Here is a 23,252-nt window from a genome sequence, read left to right as displayed (position 1 = left end):
AGAATTGAGTTCGATGGCATAAAACTATTGTGCTACGCCAATGGCTTTTGGGACTGCCTAGTGAAGGAAACCATTCAAAGAAAACCAGAGAAAAAAAATCTTAACAAAGATGAAGGTCTTGCTCTAACTAAGAACTAGAATTCGATTGTAAACAAGGTGGGACAATGGAAACCTAATTGGGTGAGTACTAATCAATCAGAAGGGACAGATAATGGTGGTATAAATATCACCAAACTAGACATGCCCAGGCATCAACCCTGATGAAGATGGCAGAGTTTGTCATCAAAATGCCAGTTAAAATTGGTACCTGTACCTTGCTGGAAGCCCAAGAAGAGTTTATTCACAATCTCAAGGCATTCTGCATGAAAGGATTGACTTCTCATACACAAATGTCTATCCTTTAGTAGTTCCCATTTTAGTGCCTGGGGACTGAGTGTTCCAAAATACACAGATGGGAGAATGAAAGACTTGAAAAGCAAAGTAAATAAAATTCTTATTCGGAAATGCATGTGCTACGCCACAGGGGCAGGCACAAGTCCTCTTAAGTAGCAAGAAGCAGGCATTGCAGTTTCTTGTCAATACCTTTTGCATATGTTGTGAATGTTAATCAACCTACATACGTTTTAACACCAATGTTACCCACTCAAAAATGTGATCACAATGTGAAGAATTTTTAGGCTGTGATATGATTTATGGAGCACACTTTGGAAGAATTCGTTCATGTAAAAAAATTCCCGTTTGTTTTCAATTTAACACTTTAACCATTGAATAAATACTCATCTATTTTTGAATTGTAGAATTGGATGGTGTAGAGTAGCTCAGTGTTAGATTGACTGAGAATTAGCTTTCTGAATGGCTGTAGTGTCCTGCAATAGCACTTTCTCTGCCTGTCATTTTACAGGGTAGTGGCTTTGCAGTACTGTAGACTGTCATCAAAACTATTCCGTTTTAAAATTTTATTAAATATTAGAAGACAAACTCAAGTTCTTTATTTGTTATCTGTAATTAAACTAAATTTAATTTTACCATTGATGCAATAGTTTGAAACATTATCCTTTCCCAATCTAAGATATGTTCCTGATAGGCAAGTTTTAAGTGACAAGTTTAAGATGTGTGCAGGACTGCACAAGGTGTCTTGCATCTTTAAAAACAAAGCTATAAGTAAATACTTGATTCATAAATCAGTGCTGATATGGTACGTGGGTGTGGTCTAAAGGAGGTTGAAATGGTGCAGAGACAGGATAGTCTATAGAAATTTTGTTTAAAGGATGCAATTATTAGAAATAAGTGAAGTTCAGCAGCACAGTAAGCTGTTCAATTTGTGCTCTGCATCACATAACCTGCATTACCTACTATCAGGTTATATTGAATAAGGTGAAATCTTGTTGGTAAGACATCCCTCCTTCTGCTCCCTGCAGTTATTGCTGATCATTATTTCTACGTTTCTCCAAAGCACTTGAAATAGTTCGGCAGTTACCAAGCTACAAACTACAAATGCTATTTGTGTCCCTATTCTGGTCAGTTGGAGCATGTATGGATTTGCTTGGATGTATTGATAAGAGATGCTCATCCCATTCAAATCAGTCGAGAGTATCTGGCCCAAAGGTTCTACTTGATTATCCATTTTCCGATGTGAAGATCAATTCCAGGTTTAGTTCTCATTCACCATACACAGGAATACAGCCAAATGGAATAGTGTTCCCGTGGGGCCGAGGTGCAAAACACAGAACCAAGTGTTGCAAACAGCACTCAGCACGTATTATGATATTATTAATTATGATAGCAGAAAAATATTAAAAAATAACAATATAGCCCAAGTTCTTGAGTGTCCTGGCCTGTAGACTGATGGTGCATGGATTTTGTTCTGGAGCCGCGTTTCTGCAGGAACAAGCCGCAGCAGTTCTTCACCCACCAACCCCACACTTATCATTCCACGTGACTTTAAAAGCCTTTTACCTCAGGTTTAACCTTTTTGTTCAGTTAGTAATAATATGTGCTGCTGTCTGGATAAAATGTGTGAAACTAAATGCAAAAAAGAAAATCATTTTTGTATTCATTATTTATAAAGAAATTACTGTTTTAGAAAATTGTTCTACGCCTTTTCAATATTCTGATAGTGACTGTTAATTCATGATTTTCATTTATCATGTATTCCTTTTCAGCCAAATTAATGTAACTAAGTACAATGTCTATAAATATGATTCTTGCACATTATTTGTTTCATATGTGTGATTTGATTGTCATTCTGCAGTCGTTATTTAAAGTGGCTACTCTCCATGAGTTTCGTAAATATTTGCACACTCTAACATCTGAAAATGCCATCTGTAGTGGGTTACCAGCTGGCAATGGGTTGGTATCGTGGATCACGATGGAACTTGATAATCCACTGAAACTGTGATTTAAAAACTCTCGTGCAATGTGTTCTCTTTTTTTTCTACTCAGAAGATCTGTATCATTATTGAATTGTGAACAGTTGTGCTGCATTTAGGTGAATAATATCTGTTGTATAGAAGTCATGCTTAAATTTGTTTCAGACTGAGAAGTAGCTTTGTTACAGGGTGATGAGATCGTAGTGCATCAATCCTCCGTGGTTGAAGAGTGCTTGAACACATTCAATTTGCTGTATTTGGAAAACATTTCTGGATATTATTAGCTCACTTCTATCCATTTTAATTTAGTTAAGGTTTTCTCTTCATGACATTCTTTTCATCCAGGATTGTTCCTGGATATTTATTGTGAACCAAAGCAAGGAAGGGTGGCCATACTTAAATTTGGGATTGGTGATACTTGGAGTGAGGGACTTTTCTGAAACATTCTAATCCTCTTACATTGAATATTAGAATGGTTACAGTACATGAGGCAATCAGGCCAATTAAGTCCTCTACCAGTGCAAATCATTAGTTGAAGCTCCTAGCCTCTCTTACTTAATATAAATATTTCCTCCTCGTATTTATCAATTTCCATCTTGAAGGCCACAATGGAACTTGCCTCCAGATTCCAAATGCGTTGTTTAAAAACAAAAATTCCTCACAGCACTCTTAATTCTCTTTTCTTTATGTTATACCTGTAAGCAGTAATCCTTGACCTCTCCATCAAAGGCAACTATTTCCTACTGTACATCACTCCTGGCACCTCTTCCTTTTATATAACTCTCCCCTATCCTCATCATTTTCAAAACAAAATCCTTGTTTCAAAACAAAATCAAGCTATCCTTGTAACTGTAGACTCCCAAGCCAGGAATCATTTTCATAGTTCTGTTATTGTCCTAATGCTTTCACATCATCCTATAGTGTGGTGACTAAATATCTATGTAGCATCTTAGTGAGATCTTTTCCAAAATCAAATTCTGATAATGTTTATAGCCAATATTTTCCTGATATTGCAGTCAGCTCATAAGTGTGTAACTTTGTGATTCAGCCAATTTTCATTCTCATAATGAAGCCTGAAAAGATGATATTTATGCATTCATGCAACACTGAACATGCATGAGGTAAGGTGTGTACTCCATAATGTCAATGCATTACAGAGCAGTGGGACCAGATGGTGTATCCAGACGGGTCCTCAGGGACTGCGATGACCAGCTGGTGGAAATTCTGATGGGTATTTACAACCTTTCGCTGTCCAAGGCTATGACTCAGGCAAGCTTCAAAGCAGCAACAGTCATACTAATCCCCAAGACATCAGCAGCAACATGTGCTAATGACTACAGATGGGTGGCACTCACTCCCATAGTTGTCAAGTGCTTGGAAAGATTGGTCATGTCCCACATCATGGACGTAATCCTGGCTACCTTGGTCCAGCATCAATTTGCCTATAAGGTGAACAGATAAACTGAAGACACCATTTCTAACACTCTTCATACTGCCTTGGAACATCTGGAGCATGAAGACACCTACATAATTTTCACTGATTACAGCCTGACTTTTAACACTATACTACCTAACATGCTGACTATCAAGTTCCACAATCTAGGTCTCAGCAGATCAATTTGTAATTAGATCGTGAACTTCCTCAATAATCGTACGCAGTTAGTGAAACTAGGCCACCCCTACCCTTATGAAGTCCAATTCTCTACTGTCTCTTCACCAATAACAGGTCTCCTACCCCTGCTACAAGCGCAGTCATCAGATTTGTAGATGACACATTTGTGATTGGCCTAATCACAAATAATAATGAATCTACATCAAGAGAAGAGGTACTGAAACTGACCAATAGGTGGTTGTCCTGCACCAATCACTCAACTTCAAGAAGACATAAGAAATGATAATTGACTTCAGGGAGGCAAGAAGGCCTGGACAAGCCCCACTATTCATAAATGGTAAGGTAGGGGAAAGGGTCTGGTTACAAGTTTCTGGGGATGAACATCACTGAGGAGTTCTCATGGCCAGTCAACACAACCTCAATTGTAGGGAAGGCACAACAGCGCCTATACTACCCCAAAAAATAATCTGCCCCAAAAGTTGCTTGCCAACTTTTATCAACATTCGGAATGACAGAGAAGTACCCTAGCTGCAGCAAGACAGATTCCAAAGCACCCCAACAGGTGTATAGGATGGCTCAACATATCACTCTGTCTCAGTACTGGACCCAAAGACCATCTACAACTCTTGATGACTTCAGTGCACTCGTAACATCATTAAAGACCCATCTCGTCCCATCTCGTCCCATCCCATCCCAGACACTGGTCAATCTCCTGGCATCTAGTAGGAGATACAGAAACATCTTAGCCAAGACAGTAAAGATGAAAAACAGCTTCTTCCCAAGGGCTATTGTGCAGCTGAATAATTCCACACCACGGCTTGCTGGTGGCTCTTGAGTGTTATGGACTATCAAAGTCACTTGTTGCATGTAAATATTGGATTTTTAAAATTAAACATACGTTGTAAATGTCTGTTTTGTACAGACTGGTGTGGCCTGCAATCTTCTTGTCTTGAGCAATGACAGTAAAGTTTATTCTAAATCAATTTTCTGCTCAAAACTTGATAACAAAATGTTAATTTTACTTTTCTTCATAAAAGTGTGACCTTTCTAATGAAGGTTTTAAAGTACTTCCCACATGTACTTTGAGCATTCTTGGAGAAACCAGCATCCAATTTGTTGGGAATAGGCAAACACATTCCTCATGTGGTTATGGACTCTAAGTGCACATTTGAGCTGACTACTGGCAAGGCATAGTGAAATTTATGGGTCCTTTAAGTTTGCTTCAATGGGATGTGGATGTTGAGGCAACCAGCAGGAGGAGCTCTCTATTACTTCTACAAATTTTCGGTACTCTGACAATATGGCAAAATGTTAAGGCGTCTATGAATATTTAAAGCTGGATTGAATTTGCTGCAGCTAGCAACTTTTTGACACCTATCATTCTAAAAGCTACATGCAAGAATATTCCAAATGGGAAAATGTCAAATATAATATTTGCATCAAGACACAAGATTAAACACAGAATTTATCAGATTATAACCTAGTGAAACTTGCTCAAAATTTGTGTAGCACAGTATCTCTTTTTAAAAGATCACTATCCTAACCAGCATTTAGACTAATCCATATGAGTTAATTTCCTGTTTTTAACTGATGCTGCTGAGGTGTTTTTGAGAATCCTGAATGTCCAACGTCTAGTTCACACAAGCTAAGTACAACCTCCTAAATTCAATGGAATCTAAGAATAACATTTCCTTTGCATGTTTTTGTTAGCTCTCATCATTTAGGTTTAAAACTGTCAGAGACAATGCTAGCCTTTAATTCCTGGTAACTAGGAACTGATGGTAGTGAACATACTGCAGGATTCATATCCTTGCTAGATATCAGTTCCAAGTGTCTTGTGGAATTTTGAGTCAGACTTCTTTGGTGGAATGAAAGGGGGAGGCATTTAAAGAAGGGAAAGAAGATGTTCAGATTAGTTATGAAAAAATCCCACAATGAACTGTAACAATGGAGATGGATGGGAATTTAGGAAAATGTCTTTTCTCTTATTGTCAGATTACAAGATCATTCAATCTTGCCATTTGAAGCAACAGATGAGTCTCTGGAAGACTAAGAAGTTAGCTTTCATACTGACCTGTGTAGAATTCAGCCCCTTTGTCCATCTTTGTATTACATCCGTAAGACTGAGTGGATCTGATGTCTTTAGAGAGCATCAGTAAGCAGATTATTGTAGGGTTTGCAGCAGTTAATAGCTGAGCTGATGAAGTTACTTCTGACAATGTAACTGAACACGTTGAGGATGAATCTAGCAGGCTGTGAAAGGAAGCAAGTCCTCCACTAATTCGCTTTAATAAAATGAGGGCTCATAGAACTGGTTGTTATGTTTTGTAACTTCAGAAACTACTCTGAAGGAAAACACAGGAGCTGGGATGCATGGTGAGGTGTGCACATGCGGTATGGTGACATAATGACGCATGCCGTTTATGTGCTTCTTACATTTAACCCATAATGGATTACGTAAACCAACAAAGAATGCTGAATTAAACAATATATTTACAATATTATTCAAATATTACTAAAATATTAAATATAATCCCTCCCTCCCTGTTTTAACTATAAACTCCAACTCAATATAAAATGCACCTTAACTCAGCTATATCTTTCCTGACAAGGTGGGGCAGGGTGGTCACTCTGCTTGGCTGGTGAAACTTGTGGCTGCGGAATGACTTCATAATCTGTGGTCTCCTCCTCCGTAGTTGCAAGAGTTGACTCTGGGACTGCAGGAAGTAGCACTCACAGCTCTGCACGCCTTTCTTCTCAACAACTGACTCTGCTCTCCTCAACTGATCAATGTGCCATCTCCAGATGACATCAGATGCAATCTCAACAGTGTAGGAGAATGCTCCAGTTCAGCTTTAATCTTTCCAGTACCAACCTTTGATCGTGTCGGTAGTCCCTCACCAGGACAGCTTGTCCAGGAGTGAAACGTCAAGCCTCTTTGTTTGAAGAGTTCTCAATTTGTCTCACCTGCTTGACCTGTCTATGCCTTCTGAGATTGGGTTTGAGGAGATTCAAGCATGAGGACAAGAATAGCACAGCTGGTGAATTGTTAGTTCTGGAGTGTGCTGCATTGCCACAAACAAGGAGGAAATTGGTGAGCTTCTAATTCAGTTTTCTGCTGGCGTTGCTCACACTGCATTTAGTCCCTGGCCTACTCTTCCACCAAGCCATTTGTACCATAGCTGGATGGTACAGTGCAAATGTAATGTGTCTTATTCATTTTCAGGAATGACTGAAACTGTTACACTACAAACTGTGGTCTATTGTCACCAAGTGTTCTGGAACACCAGTCCTTGAGAAGTGGTTCCTCAACACATCAACAATGTGTGAAGCTGTCGTGGAGGTTATTCAAAACACTTCCGGCCCTTTGTAGCTGCAGCGATTACTATCAAGACATTTGTGCCTATGAATGGCCTGGCAAAATCTACATGAATCCTCCTCCAAGGCAATGCTGGCCATTCCCAGGGATGGAGAGGTGCTGCTCTTAGCATTTTCTGGACATGTTGGCATCCCAAACAGCCACCAGACAAAGCTTTGAGTCAATGCTGTCATTTTGACCACGCCTAGATGACCTGTGTTTAGCTCTTCCAACACTTCAGCTCTCAGCTTGGATGGTACAACATCTTTTAATCTCCACAGAAGGCAACCTCCATCAAGGGCAAGTTCATCCAAGTGCTGGTATAAATGGAAGACCTGGAATTTCTGCTGCACTTTCCAGCCATTCTGGGTGACCATGTTGACCTGAGACAGTGTAGGGTCTTTTCTGATTTCTCTTTGATCAAAGCTGCCAAAAAATGGAGACTTTCAATTTGGAATTGTGTCCCCCAAGAAACTGAGCCCAGTCCTGCATTCATGGGGCTGCTGTTAGTGAAAAACCATTCTGTGGATTGAAAATGGACATGTCGTTGATAGTCAGCTATGAGAGTAAACCCTCTCTCGTACAAGTACCGGTAGAAATGTTTTACACATCCCAAACCAGACGCAAGGCCGCTCTGTCAATCTGTGCATAATTTTTCTCTGTAGTGGTAAGAGAATTAAATGCAAAGGCAGTGGGTGATCTACTTCCCTCACTCATAGCATGTGACATGACTGCACCTGTACCATAAGGTGAGGTATCGTGGGCAAGTCTCACTGAATGAAATGGATCATAATGTGTGAGTACAGTGTCTGATGTCTCCATTTCCTTTGCCTTTTGGAAAGCCAGCTCACACTACTTTGTCCATTGCCATTTCTTCCTGATCTGTAGTAATGAGTTCAAGGGGTGGGGCACAATAGAAAAAATAAGTTTGTTCAAAATACATGTAAATTTATTACCAAAGTACATATATGTCACCATATACAATCATGAGATTTGGTTTCTTGTGGGCATACTCAATAAATTCAATAACGATAATGGAATCACTGAAGAGCTGCATTAGTACAACAAATGTGCAAAAGACAAACTGCAAATACAATAACAAATCAGCAATAAATATTGAGAACATGAGAGGAAGAGACCTTGAAAGTGAGTCCACCGGTTGTGGGAACAGTTTGGTGATGGGCAAGTGTAGTTATCCCCTTTGGCTCAGGAGACTGATGGTTAAACGGTAATAACTGTTCCTAACCTTGGTGGTGTGATTCTTGAGATTCCTGTACCTTCTTTGGCTTAAAAAATTCCCACTTGTTGCATCATGCTCTAAGCCCATAACCATCTAATCTTTAAACAATGTCTTGAGGTTTTGGAGATGTTCCTTGTCATTGTTTCTGGTAACAGTGATGTCATTCAGGCAACACTGAGCACTTGGGCAGTCTTGCAGCACCTAGTCCATAGCTTTCTGCCAGAGTGCAGGTGCAGATGCTACCCCCAAAACATGCCCGTTATACTGATAAACCCTTTGTAAGTGGTTATGGTGAGAAACACATTGAATCTTCTTCCATTTCCATCTGTTGGTAGACCTCAGGTAAGTCCACTTTGCTGAAGTGTTATCCTCCAGAAAGGTTTGCAAAAATGTCTTCTATACTGGGCAGAGGTTATTGACCTACTTTCACTACTGGGTTGATGGTGACCTTAAAATAACCACAGATCCTTGCAGACTTGTCCTTCTTGGCTACTGGGGCCACTGGTGTTGCCCTTGGCCTCCACTCAATCTTGAAAAGAATTTCTTCGGTCTCCATGTGGTCAAGCTCTCTGGCTGCTTTATCATGGATAGAATAAGGAACCAGACAAGCTTTACACTGCTGTGGCATCATCCAGTACCTTTCATAATTCACTTTCAGTTGGCTCTATTGCAGAGGATGCGGCTTCAAATTGTGAATGGACCTTCAATCAAATTGCAGTTGTCTCATCCAGTCATGGCCCCACAATGCCGGCCCTCCTGTTTTAAGCACATACAAGTCCAATATGGCTTGAAAGTTGTTGCTTTTCACAGCTATAAATTCCCCATGGGAGTTATCTTTTCTCCACTATAAGTTCTTAGTTGGCCTCTGCAGGCTTCAGGTCAGTATCTTTTGAAATGCTTTTCAAACTCAATTTGTGCAATGACTGAAACAGCTGAATCAGTGTCCAGTTCTATTTTAATTAATTTGCCATCCAGTTCTGTTGTAAGCCATGTTGCTTGTCTATTGTCATTTGTCATGTGGGGAATCTTTAGGCTATCCAGTCCTGTGTCACTCTATCATTATCAGATTTTTCATCAACAGCATGCAGATTAGTGCTCTGTCTGAAGCTGCAATTAAAATTCTTTTTTTCTCTCTTCCCTGTGCAGTCCAGTTACTTTTGTCTGCCCAACATGCTTTTTGTATTTGGTCTTTCTGTGTTGAATTTTCTGCAAATTTCACCTTTAAACCTGCGTTGCTCTGGTGTATGTGAGCTCCTGTCACGATGGTAACACAATTTGTTTAGCCAGGCAGATTCTGTTCAGACGCTGCAATTTTGTTCATGCCCACTTTTATTCTTGACTGCAACCCAATTGTGTTTCTCAGTGTTGTTTTCATTGATACAGCAATTTCGACTATTCTTAATGTGAATGGCACTTCAGTTTGGAGCTGTTTTTTGCTTGCTTTCCTGTAAGGTTCCATGAACTAAACGATCGCAGTACCTTGTTCAAACAAATCCTTGTTCAGACCAGATCTGGAAGACTGTATGCAGTTTAGGTCTCTATCTAAAGAAGATAATGTACTTTGTCTTAGAAATGGTTTAATGCTGGTTCACTATATTGATTCTTGGAGAGAGAATGATCCAAAGAGAAAACAACAAGCCTGATTGGCCAGATTTTATGCTGTTTATTGGACAAAAATTGCATGAGTTTTCATATGTAAGTCTAATTTACACCAAATTAGAAGAAATGGATGATGTCATTGAAATTATCAAGATATTGAAGAGATTTACAGGGCAGATGTTGTGATAGATTTTCTCAGCCTGATGGGTTTACAAATTAGGATAAAAGTGATAGGTCTTTCAGGACTAAGATGAGGAGAAGTTATCCACCCTATAGCAATTAGGTTCTCTGTCATTGCATACAAGAGGACGTTTTGCATTGGATACTCAAAGGCAGGAGCATGGGAAATGAATAGGTTTAACCATTTTCTCAGAAAATGGCAGAGCAGGTTTGAGAGGCTATATCATCTTTTTCTTCCATTTCTTCCATTCCAACTACTTGCTAATATTTTAAATGGACCAATAATATACTGCAAATTTATCAACATTTAAACATTTTTCCCGATCTTAAGCAAGTAAATGCTTTATTGAAATTAAAGTATACACCAGTTCTAAAAATAAGTAGAAAAATATAAAAATAAGCTAGACTTGTATAAAAAAAATTAAATTTCAGAGTCAGGTTTGCATAAGTACCAAATCTTCACAGAAAACACAATTGAACTTCAAAGTGGAATGAAGTCATTCCTGAACTGTACCTATCCTTGCTAATCTTCTTCATACAATTGCACCTACAACCAAGAGAGCATTTTTTCATCCACAACACCAGATTTATATTATCATTAAGGGAAGAGTTTGTAGAAAACCTGAAGATAGCCATCATAATTTTTCATCCACTAGCTGTGTATATCAAAACATTGTTGGCATTTTACCCATAAATTTCTGATCTATGAACATTAGAAGAATTTTGAAATTATCCTTACAGCTAAGTATTCTATGGATTGAGCTCACTCTAAAGAAATCTCAATGATTATAATATAAGAGTAAATATGTGCAGACAAAGTGCTACCTGGCAATGAAATGGCCACTTCTGTCAGTCCTTTAATCCCCAGAGAACAGGACCCTAATTAGATCCTGGAACATGCATAAGATTTGTATTTTACAAATTCCCACACAATACTCCTTTCCCTAACTTTCTAAAGCTGAATATTCTGCAGGACAGAATAGAATAAACACCAAACAAAAAAAGATGCCTTCCAATTCACAGTATTCATCAATTATGATGTGGCATGTTGCGGCTTGATATAAAAGAGTTATTGCTGTTTTCAAGCTACTGTGCTTTGCATTCTTTAAGGCCTACATGTCAGGAGTCCATTGTACAAACGGTTGAATGATGTGGCTCAGTTTTCAACAGGAGGCAGCTGCTGCGCGGTGACACTTAACTCTGAATCTTCTGGTGTACTCTCCAAGTTCTCAGAACTTTCATAACATCCCGAGTCCCGTGGAATATCACACAGTGGAGCTGAGCTTGAGCATTGTTCATCGGTATTCTCTTCCTGCTCTTCTGTCTCGATTCCTGCTGTAAAGAATACACGGACCATATAAACTATAGTAACTTAGTAGCTAGTCTAAATTGTTGGCTAAAAGGCTAACAAGATCCTTATGGTGTGTAATTTCAACAATGCAAATGTATTTATTGAACAATCTTCTTCTGCACAACTTGTACTGAAGATTTCTCATATAACTGCCTTGTTAAAGACTCTGCAGTACTTTATTGTTGTTCTATCTCATGTTTAAAGAGGTATTCTTTCTCTTAGCTGTAGCCCACTACTGTCATCCTTGATCAAATTGCAGCAGAGTCAGATTTAAGACAATCTGATCTGATTAGCTCCATTAGGCGTCAGATACAAAATGAGCATAATATTTACCACTGATGTGTCAGTTGCAAATGCTTAGAATGTGTCAATACCACACAGGTTAATAGATAAGAAAAAAATGTGATGGCTTCCAAGAGTTCATACATGGCATTTAAAATATTGCTAGTTGGTTTAAAAAGAAAAAAATGTTTTACAATGTTGTGAAAAGAACTCTGATTTTGAAGTGGAACATCAAAGTAACAGATCCTTGTACTTTTGTAATCTAGAAATGCACAAGTATTTGTACGTCCCTTTTTATCTGTAAATTACTGGGCGTTATTCTGGACTAAGTGTGGGGGCTGGACTTAACTTGGCAGATCTTTCAAAGAGACAACATGAAGGCAAAGTCTTCTTGTATTGTGTGTTTCTATTCCCAAACATGCCAGCATCTCGAAAGCACTGGGCAATGTACAATTTAACACTGGCTTTAATTTGGGATGAAACCTGTTCAGGTCTTCTGGATAATGTTTCTTTCATGAAGACATTTAACATGAACTTTGGAATTCAATGCCTACTTTCATGTAAAATTAAGTGTGCATCTATGCCAGATTTGACGAATTTAAACCTATAATAAATCAGTGGCTACTGATATTGTGTGCAAAAATGCTATGCCTGTGCCAGTTTGGCAAAGCTTAGGCTACTTTTGTTCCGGAGCTAATGAATTGTTAGTTTAAGCTTCACTTTAGGAGTTAAGTACACAATTCAAGCTAAGAATTTAATGCAGCACTAAAGAATTAAATTCTGTTACAAATATAAGATGTCAAAACCAGGTCCTGATGGACTAATTTCAGTTGATATAAGGCTACTATGGTTATGTCAGGGAGCTTTGCAATGTTCTGGCCAAAGTTCTTTTCTCAATGAAAGAAAGTGAAGACGGGCCATTCAATTTTTTTGCTGAATGCATGATCCTACTACAGTACTTGGATTTTCCTGATGCATTTAATTTAATGGATGTGAAATATATTAAACTAAAATTCATTTTCCTCCTGTGTTGTTGATCAAGCTAAGATTGGAGAGTTATAGGAAAAAATACGGTATATTTATGAGAGTGTGCAGAATTGTCAATGTGTAAAAGCCAGCAGCATGATTATGGATCCTGCTTCATCTTTACTCCTATCGTTCACTACCTTGATTGTTTCCATAATCTTGCTCATCCTGGACATTATTTGATAATCTGCCTGATGACTTGCATGAGTTGAATATATCTTAATAAGCAGGCTGTCTCCAAGTCATGAACTGTTCTGTTTTAACAGACGTCCATCGATCGATTTTGTCCACAAGTCAAAAAATACATAAAATCACTCAATATGGTAACTATATATACAGCTCTGTATATATTGTAACAAATGGCATCAAACCATACAAGGAAGAACAACTAATAAAATTGGAGGAAGGAATCCATTCACAGGAATTAATGTATGTATTCACTTTAGACTTCTGAATTGAATAATATTATGAATGATTGTTCATATGTAGGGGAGTCTACAAGTTGAATGTTGGTTATGGGATAGCCTGTAACCTGTTAAAATAAGTGTTTTGATTTTTCATCCAATAGGCAAAATGATTGATATGTGGATGAATAAACTTTGCTTGGGTTCACTGCCAAATATTTTGCCTTTGACAAGAAAAGCAAGTACTTGGTTAAAGATGCCAGCCAGGCTTACACTACCAATGTATTTTCAAGAATATTTAATTTTTAAAAGAAAAATGTGCATTTTATTAGCTAAGTCTCTTAATTTGTTTTTTTTTAATTTTAAAATAATTCATCTGAACCAAAACTCTCAATCTTTCTTTTGCCCAGGAGGAGTTGTTGGGAGTGGTGAGAAGCTCTATTTTCTGCAGATTTCCATGGTAGCAGCTAATGGAGCTTCCACAGGTTGGTGTTTTCACCGATTTGCTTTGGCTCTTGGTGTATTAATAGACAAAGAAATCAACCTACTGTCATAGTCCATGAGTAGATCAGCAGCTGTGAGCAATTTGGCTCTCTGCTCAGGGTCCAGGATGTTCAGTTCATTCAGGTGTGTTTCTTTCAGTTCTTTAAAGTCATCCAGAGTCTGGTAGCCATTTAACAGCAAAGTGGACGTAAGCTCTTGCTGTAGAGGGACAAAAGCACTTGTTAATAATACTTAATGCTGTGGAGTGCATCAGCATCCAGACTTTTCAACCAAATATATCTCTGTTAAAAATGATTCGACTTCAAATCACATGACCTGGAGAAATGAACCAATATAACAACATGCTAGTGATTATATGTCGGAATAAAATGTCATTAAAAATCCTAGTGGTTTCAGGATAAGATACTTGCAGCAAAAAGCATCTTTTCATATTGTATTACACAAAATGCTTTGTCAGTGTAATGACTTTTATGCTAAAATAATTTGATGCAAAAGCTGTACACAGTGACTAAAGGAATAGTCTCTTCTTGTTTTGGTTTAGTAAGGGAAGCTGGTTTGCAGACAATCTGTGAACAAAATGACAGGGAAGGGGCCAGTGATGGCTAGGCGAGTATGGGGAGTGATCTGAGACGGTGTGTTGCAGATGGAGTTCCGATGCCCCTACAACAGGCCCGGGTGTGAGGTTGCATCACTCTGGGCAACAAGCTGATTTGAAAAGTTTGAGAGCAGCTTTGGGCTGGGTAGCAAAATTTGGGCACAGAGTGAATCACTGGGCAGTGCGGTTTAGGCCCGGATCCTTTTGCTGCAGCCAGATCCTAGTGCAAGGTACAGTTCACTGTTTACACAATTTAAAAGCCGGCACAGATCAGAGGTGACAGCCAATTTCACTTGCTCTCTGCGATGTTTACTCCTTTCTCCCAGCGAGCTGTGAGAGAGCCCTTCACTGTTCCGTTGTTTGGTCAATTTAAATGCCAGCCCAGATAGATTGAAAGGATAGGGTGTTGGCATCTGGGGTGAGAGCTGATTTTACTCATTCACTCTTCTCTCCATGGCACTGAGGCTATGAAGAATGCCCAGACTGCTGGGCTTTGTGCCCGCTAATATGATAATCTGAAAAGCGAGGTTTTGGGCCTACTACGGGCTGCTCTGTGGTTTGGATCAGAGGACTCCATTTTGGTTTGGAATGGTGTTACTCGCTTCAATTGTTTGCATGATTTGTGTTTTTTTTTCCTCTTGCACATCGGGTTTTGGTGTTTTATTTTTCTTTTTTAATTCTTTTTTTAAACTAGCTTATCTAAAGAAGAACACTTGCTGCACTTTGAACTGAGCCATGGGAGGGAGTAACAGGATAGATAACCAAAGGCTTGACCAAAGAGTTGGACTGCAAGCAACATTTTAAGGGAGAAGTAGAGAGATTTTAGGATGATATTCTCTCAAGGCTGAAAACACAGCCGCATAAACTTAGTAAAGCACAGGTGGAAGTCACTTGGCCTATCATATCAATACTAGCTCTAGCAGAGCAATTCCATCAGTCCATTGGCCCCCTCCTTATGCCATCGACTCATGTCTTTCCTCTTTTCCATGTTTGTGTGTAACAATTTCATTTCTTGCTTGATTCCATTCTTATATCCAGTTGTAGCCAAAGCAATATCACCCACAATATCTCTTCCCATGTTCACCCTTGCCTCTGGAATCTGCAAAGTTCTATCAGTGATCCATTCCGATTTCTTATCTACAAGCTGCCCTGGGTGCCATCTGAATGAAAGTCGAGTTTCACATATTTGATGATGATACGCCAGTTGTTAGTTATCATTTCTCTTAACAATCCACCATCTCTTATTTATTACACTTGATGTGAGATAACCCATACCAGATTGATAGAAATTTCTTTCAATAAATAATGGGAAAACTCAGAGCTTTGAATGTGCTTTGATTTGCCGCATCAATTAATTGCACACTAGACAGTGGCCTGCATCACAAGTTGTATCTTCTCTGTTTAAGAACCACTGAATTGCAACTGATTTGGACTAAATGAGCATGCATTATGAATGCCAGCAAATTAGATTCTTGATAGCCTTTTGTTTTGGCACCCCTTTGAAGCTTATAGGAATGCTTTAAATTTAGAATCTCATTTAAGGTAACTTAATTATTTTTTTCCACTCACAAATCTGGCAAAATTGCCAGACTCTCCTTGAATTTGACAAGTATCTTATTCCACATTCCAGTTTGACACTAAAAGACAATCAGAAGATATGGACAATGATGTGAGTGAAGTCCTAAAATTTGCAACGATATTCTCTGTTTCAATGATACAGAGTGAATTTATAGGCCATCATAAAAATTGGAAAAAAAAATCAGTGATTAATTCTAAATATTTATTGCTATGTATCACTTTGGCATTGATTTATGGATTCTAGCTACCCTTGAAAGCATAATTTTTGGCTGTCACTTAAATATCCGACTGAAGGAGAACCGTCATTGGTGACTGTCTGGTCAATGCAATATTAAATCTCTTGATTCCAGTGGTTTAGTTTGATATTATAAATTCCGTAGAAATTTTCAAAGAAAGTAAGTTCTGCCAGCTTCCTAACCTGAATTCCTCTTTCATTTGATGCCACTAAATTCAGAATCAGTTCTCTCATTATTATTAAAGTAAGTCCATGAATTTTCAGGAGAGTACCTTCTTTAGTCCCCCTCATATTGACCAACTCTTAACTTTTCAGCTGCAGCAATCCCCGCTAATTCCTTTCCCTTGCACTTCCTCATATCCCTTTACATATTCACAAGATCACAAGTTTGAAATATGAACTGTTTCCCTCTCCCCAGATGCTGTTTGGTGTGCAAAATATTTACAGCATTTCCTACTTCATTGTTTAAAAAATTGCATGTTAGAATACTTGGCCTCTTAACTGATTTAAGGTTTTGACCTGAGAAGTTATTTGTTGCAATTTGATTCAGAGGGAAAAATACGTCATTTCCACCTTTTGAAAACCTTGAATCTGAGCTCTTTTTAAAAATGATTGAATATAAAGGGAAAGGCTAATTTATGATCTTTTAAAACTTTGAGCATTTTAATATGATATAATGCTTGATTTACTTTGGGAATAAAAACTGCACGCACAAGAGAAGTACCCCACTCTCAACATGTTGAAAACAAGAAAAGGAACAAAAGGCTCCTGTCATCTTTCCACAACTGTTCTTAGGATAGTACTTCGAAACAGAACGGAGTATCGAGTTCAGATCTAGCAATGAGTATAGACAGGAACTGCGTACCCTGTTTTGAGCTATACACACCAGCATTTCCAGGTTCCATTTCTTATCGTGTAATTTAGAGTGATGGTTGGAATAATGTAACCAGCTTCAGTGCTACTCAGAATGGAAGTTTAATCAACTTTCTCGAGCAGCCACAGCAATGTATTTTCATGTCCACACCAAGAACAGATGCATTTTCAACTAAAACCACCACGTTAAAGAACTGCAATGTGAATATTAATGGGTCAGGTGTCATTGCTTGCACTACCATCATACTCAACTGCCTCCTCACTTGGTAGTTAAATCTGTCACTGGGAGGCAATGAGAATAGTTGATGGTGGGGTCTTCTTGATCTTCAAAAACCCAGGGGTCACTAACCATCAGACCAGAGATCTAAGCTGCCCATCCCAACATTTATTGAAGCCTTAGGTTTCCTCCATATTGAGTCATAAAAATAGAAATGTTTAGTGTTTCCAGATACACAAAGATATCTGTGTGATTATTCAACAGCCTTCTATATTGTTAACTCTTCTTTTCTTTAATAGAATTATACGATTTTTAAAATTTTGTTTCACGTTTTCTGGAGAATACCTGATGCTGGGTAGTAACTTGTTTTAGCTCTGACTGGACAGGATCTGATAGGCACACTTGATGAATGAACAGTTGAAATTGCCTTGCATCAGTATATGGACAGCGTGAGTGACAACCCCCACGTCCACTCAGCATCGGCAGCCGCTGACAATTCACCAGCATGCTGCTTTCTCTGCCGATTGGTGCATGAGCCTCAGGTATTGTTTTTTCTTTCTTTGAATCAAATTGCACCTTGAAGGATCCAGAGGGTGGTGGGCTTTTCGACAATCACTAGTAATGTACGCATGTCTGTCTGGTTGAGCAGAGAGTAGGTGGTCTTCTCAAGGCTATTTTCTGGTGTAGCTGATATGAGAGCCTGGGCCTCCAGTAGCTTGCTGTCAGGTCAAGCTGAGCATACGTCATTACCCAGATTGTGACTATTTCTAGGTCTGTATGCTGTGTGATTTGGATTAGAGCCTGCAGGCAGCGGTGTTCTCATGTGGTAGAAACTGAGAGTTTGCTAGTGCTGTCAGAATAGCCTGGGGAAGTAACTTGCTGTAAGTGCATTTTATCAATGGTTCACAGTGCAGTTATGCTTCACTGCTGAAACATGGGGAAAATGTTGCATCTTCTATTTATAATATGAAGCTCGAGTGTATGACTTTTAATACACGGTTGTGTAGACTACTGTCTAACTTCAATAAAGGATGTCCATTTCTAACTTCTATCCATATTGCCAATGTACGCCACAACTATGAATAATTGATGAGGCAGGTCTAACTTTAAATGAACCATACAATTTACCTTTCATCATTCTCATCTGAGTTTTAATCACAAGATTCAGAAAGTCTATGTATTTGCTGTTAACTTCACAGTATTTGTGGAACATTTAAGTTGCCACTTAAGGGCTGTCTTCTAGAAGTGATAAGATCTATATTTAACTTAGCCTACTAAAATTTTCCCTGGAAATACAGTTCTGTAAAGTTAAACCCATGCATTCTCCAATATTAACAGTGTAACACTTCTCACCTGTAGATTAATTCTGTCCAATAGCTCTTGCAGGTTCTTAGGCTTTGGCCTTTTGCTCTTGTTGAACAACCTTGATTTCCGAGGTTGTTCCTCTTCATTTGGTAGGATATCCACGTAAATAAATTTAAAGGATCCTGCTTTGTTTTTCAACATTCCAGTCCACGTCCCTACTGGAGGTTTCTCAATTATGTCTATAATATCTCCTTTCTGTTAGCAAATAGAAAACAGACAAATAGAATAAGATTTGACATCATACCTGTTTAAACATTCAAGAGAGAATTAGTCCCATCACTTCCAATGATTGTTTATTTTCTGTGTTACAATCTATCTATTCAAATCTTCACACAAGGGTGTACTACTAAATTTCCAAATGAGCAGAGCTGTTCTGAGACGGTCAGGCGTAAAACTGTTGTGTAGTCTGGTCAGGGCAGGTACTTTCCATCTGTGCTCAATCTTAGATATGTTTTCAGATAATCTAAACTATGGACCTTAAAGTAATTGGGACCAAATCTTGATGGACACAAACATAATTGAATAATTGGAGGCATATAAAATGAAGAAACTTCAGCAACAGAATATCTTGACCTCACTAGCTACCTTGTTGTGAACTTGCACCATATTGCTTACCTGCACTGCACTCTCTCTGTAGCTCTGACAGTTTCTTCTGCATTGTTACTGTTTGCCCCGTACTAACTTAATGCATTGTGTGCTCTATGAAGAGGATGCCACACATGCTCCTCATTGTATCGCGGAACGTGTGATAATAATAAATCAATTCCAATGTAATCTGCCTTGGGGGAAGAACAGGGCATTGAAGCTGTACTCAATGAGTAACCAAAAGAGGGAAGAGTAAAAAAAAAACCAAGAAAATGGCCGATGCCAACTTACTGACACTAGACTTTTTAGGGAATATCTGAGGGACAGCTAATAAAGGAAAAAGAAAAACTCAGTGTGTAAAAGAAAGGTAAAAAGGAATCACAATTGTTATATTATAACGTGAATATTTTATTGGAAAAGGGTTTTAAGAAGAGAAATGGGGCCAATCAAAGAAAATTTGAATATGTTGACAAAAAGCATAGCTGAGTCTTCACCAAGGAAGAAGATAAAGCTGGAGTCTCTGCAAAGGATGATATGATTTAGATTCTGAGTGGACTAAAGGAGTCAGAAGAAAACTCAGTAGCACTTAATTTGGATAAACTGGCCTAGATGGGAAACATCCTAGGTTATAGTGGTGAGTAAAGACCATAACATATAGGAGCAGAATTAGGCCATTTGGCCCATTGAGTCTGCTCTGCCTTTCAATCATGGCTGATCCTTTTTTCCCCTCCTCAGCCCTTCTCCCTGCATCCTTTGATGCCATGTCCAATCAAGAAACTATCAAGCTCTGCCTTAAATACACCCGATGACCCAACCTCCATAGCTGTCTGTGGTAACAAATTCCACAAATTCATCACCCTTTGACCAAAGAAATTTCACCACATTTCTGTTTTAAATGGACACCCCTCTATCCTGAGACTGTGCATTCTTGTCCTAGACTCCCCCATCATGGGAAACTTACTTTCCACATCTAATCTGTAAGACCTTTCAACATTCAAAAGGTTTCAATGAGATCCAACATGCAGGTGAATTGGGAGAATCAGGTTGGTGCTGGACCCCAGGGTAGGGAGTTTGTAGAGTGCCTACGGGATGCATTTTTGGAACAGCTTGTACGAGAGCCGACCAGGGACAAGGCTATTCTGGATTTAGTCTTGTGTAATGAACAGGATTTGATAAGCGATCTTGCAGTAAAGGAGCCATTAGGAGGTAGTGACCATAATATGATAAGTTTTTATCTGCAATTTGAGAAGGATAAGGGCAGATCGGAGGTGTCAGTATTGCAGTTGAACAAAGGAGACTATGGAGCCATGAGGGAGGAGCTGGCCAAAGTTAACCGGATGGATATCCTAGCAGAAAAGACAGTGGAACAGCAATGGCAGGTATTCTTGGGAATAATGCACAAGGTGCAAAATCAGTTCATCCCCCAGAGAAGGAAGGATTCAAAGGGGGGAAGGGGCCACAGTGGTTGACAAAGGAAGTCAGAGATTGCATAGCATTTTTAAAAAAAAGTATGACAGAGCTAAGGTGAGTGGGAGGACAGATGATTGGGAAATTTTTAAGGAACAACAGAACTTAACTAAAAAGGCAATATAGGGAGAAAAAAATGAGGTACAAACACAAGCTAGCCAGGAATATAAAGGAGGATAGCAAAAGCTTTTTTAGGTATGTGAAGAGAATGAAGATAGTTAAGAACAATGTTGGGCCCTTGAAGAATGAATTGGGTGAAATTGTTATGGGAAACAGAGAAACGGCAGAAGAATTTAATAAGTACTTTAGATCTGTCTTCACTAGGGAAGACACAAGCAATCTCCCAGATGTATGGATGGGCCAAGGACATAGGGTAACAGAGGAAATGAAACAGATTGACATTAGGAAGGAAACGGTGATGAGTAGACTGATGGGACTGAAGGCTGACAAATCCCCAGGTCCAGATGGTCTGCATCCTAGGGTACTAAAGGAGGTGGCCCTGGAAATTGCGGATGCATTGGTAATCATTTTCCAATGTTCCTTAGATTCAGGATCAGTTCCTGAGGATTGGAGAATGGCTAATGTTATCCCACTTTTTAAGAAAGGAGGGAGGGAGAAAACACAGAACTATCATCCTGTCAGCCTAACATCAGTAGTGGGGAAGATGCTAGAGTCCATTATTAAAGATGAAATAGTGGCATATCTAGATAGCAGTGATAGGATTGGGCCGAGCCAGTACGGATTTACAAAGGGCAAATCATGCTTGCCTAATTTATTGGAGTTTTTCGAGGATGTAACCAAGAAGTTAGACAAGGGAGATCCAGTGGATGTAGTGTACCTCGATTTTCAGAAGGCATTTGATAAGGTCCCACATAGGAGATTGGTGGATAAAATCAGAGCTTATGGCATTGGGGGGAAAATATTGACATGGATAGAAAACTGATTGGCAGATAAAAAGCAAAGGGTAATGGTGAATGGGTGTTTCTCGGAATGGCAGGTGGTGACTAGTGGGGTGCCACAGGGCTCAGTATTGGGACCAAAGCTGTTTACAATTTACATCAATGATTTAGATGAAGGCATTGAGAATAACATCAGCAAGTTTGCTGATGATACTAAGCTGGGTGGCAGTGTGACATGTGATGAGGATGTTAGGAGAATTCAGGGTGACTTGGATAGGCTGAGTGAGTGGGCAGATACTTGACAGATGACGTTTAATGTGAATAAGTGTGAGGTTATCCACTTTGGGAGTAAGAACAGGAAGGCGGATTATTGTCTGAACGGTGTAGAGTTAGGTAAGGGAGAAATACAAAGAGATCTAGGAGTCCTTGTTCATCAGTCACTGAAGGTGAATGAGCAAGTGCAGCAGGCAGTGAAGAAGGCTAATGGAATGTTGGTCTTTATTACAAAGGGAATTGAGTACAAGAGCAAGGAAATTCTGTTGCATTTGTACAGGGCCCTGGTGAGACCACACCTGGAGTATTGTGTACAGTTTTGGTCTCCAGGGTTAAGGAAAGACATCCTGGCTGTAGAGGAAGTGCAGCGTAGATTCACGAGGTTAATTCCTGGGATGTCTGGACTGTCTTACGCAGAGAGGTTAGAGGGACTGGGCTTGTACACGCTGGAATTAAGGAGATTGAGAGGGCATCTGATTGAAACATATAAGATTATTAAGGGATTAGACAAGATAGAGGCTGGAAATATGTTCCAGATGCTAGGAGAGTCCAGTACCAGAGGGCATGGTTTGAGAATAAGGGGTAGGTCATTTAGGACAGAGTTAAGGAAAAACTTCTTCTCCCAGAGAGTTGTGGGGGTCTGGAATGCACTGCCTCGGAAGGTAGTGGAGGCCAATTCTCTGGATGCTTTCAAGAAGGAGCTAGATAGGTATCTTATGGATAGGGGAATCAAGGGATATGGGGACAAGGCAGGAACCGGGTATTGATAGTAGTTGATCAGCCATGATCTCAAAATGGCGGTGCAGGCTCAAAGGGCCAAATGGTCTACTTCTGCACCTATTGTCTATTGTCTATTATGAATAATCTTAACATCTACTGATCAGTCATTTCATCCTCTTGGGGAGAAAGTTCTAGAAACAGTAATTATGCATAGGTGTAGTCATTTGGACAAGTGTGGATTGAATTGACAAAGCCAATGTGAATTTGTTAAAGACAAATTGCATTCAACTAACTAGATCATTTTTTTTGACAGGATCAATGAGGGAGATGTGTTTATGTACATTTTGATTGCCAAAGGTGTTTGAAATGATGCAAACTAATAAATTGGTCATCGTGGTTGAATGCCTTGGAAAAAGAGGGGCCCTAAGAGCATAAAAGGAACATTTGCTAAGTACTAGGGAGCAATGGTAATCAAATAAAAAACACAAAATGCTGGCAGAACTCAGCAGGCCAGACAGCA

The 23,252-nt window shown here is 39.2% G+C and overlaps 1 protein-coding gene across 1 annotated transcript in view; it reads right to left on the bottom strand.

Annotated features, from left to right (window-relative positions):
* Window positions 1-8,306: 8,306 nt before the first annotated feature.
* The window catches only part of sash3 (SAM and SH3 domain containing 3), a 56,337-nt gene continuing 41,391 nt past the window's right edge, over window positions 8,307-23,252 (bottom strand). The window contains exons 6-8 of the mRNA XM_073058250.1: window positions 18,777-18,983; window positions 13,970-14,123; window positions 8,307-11,693 (exon numbers count right to left, since the gene is read on the bottom strand). Of these exons, the coding sequence (XP_072914351.1) occupies window positions 11,515-11,693; window positions 13,970-14,123; window positions 18,777-18,983 (540 nt within the window). The 3' untranslated portion in view covers window positions 8,307-11,514. The remainder of the gene's footprint in view (window positions 11,694-13,969; window positions 14,124-18,776; window positions 18,984-23,252) is intronic.

The sequence above is a fragment of the Hemitrygon akajei genome, chromosome 10 (assembly GCF_048418815.1).
Source record: "Hemitrygon akajei chromosome 10, sHemAka1.3, whole genome shotgun sequence".
Taxonomy (NCBI): Eukaryota; Metazoa; Chordata; class Chondrichthyes; order Myliobatiformes; family Dasyatidae; genus Hemitrygon; species Hemitrygon akajei.
The sequence above is the reverse complement of the archived record's forward strand: the minus strand, read 5'-3'. Positions and strand labels throughout refer to the sequence as shown.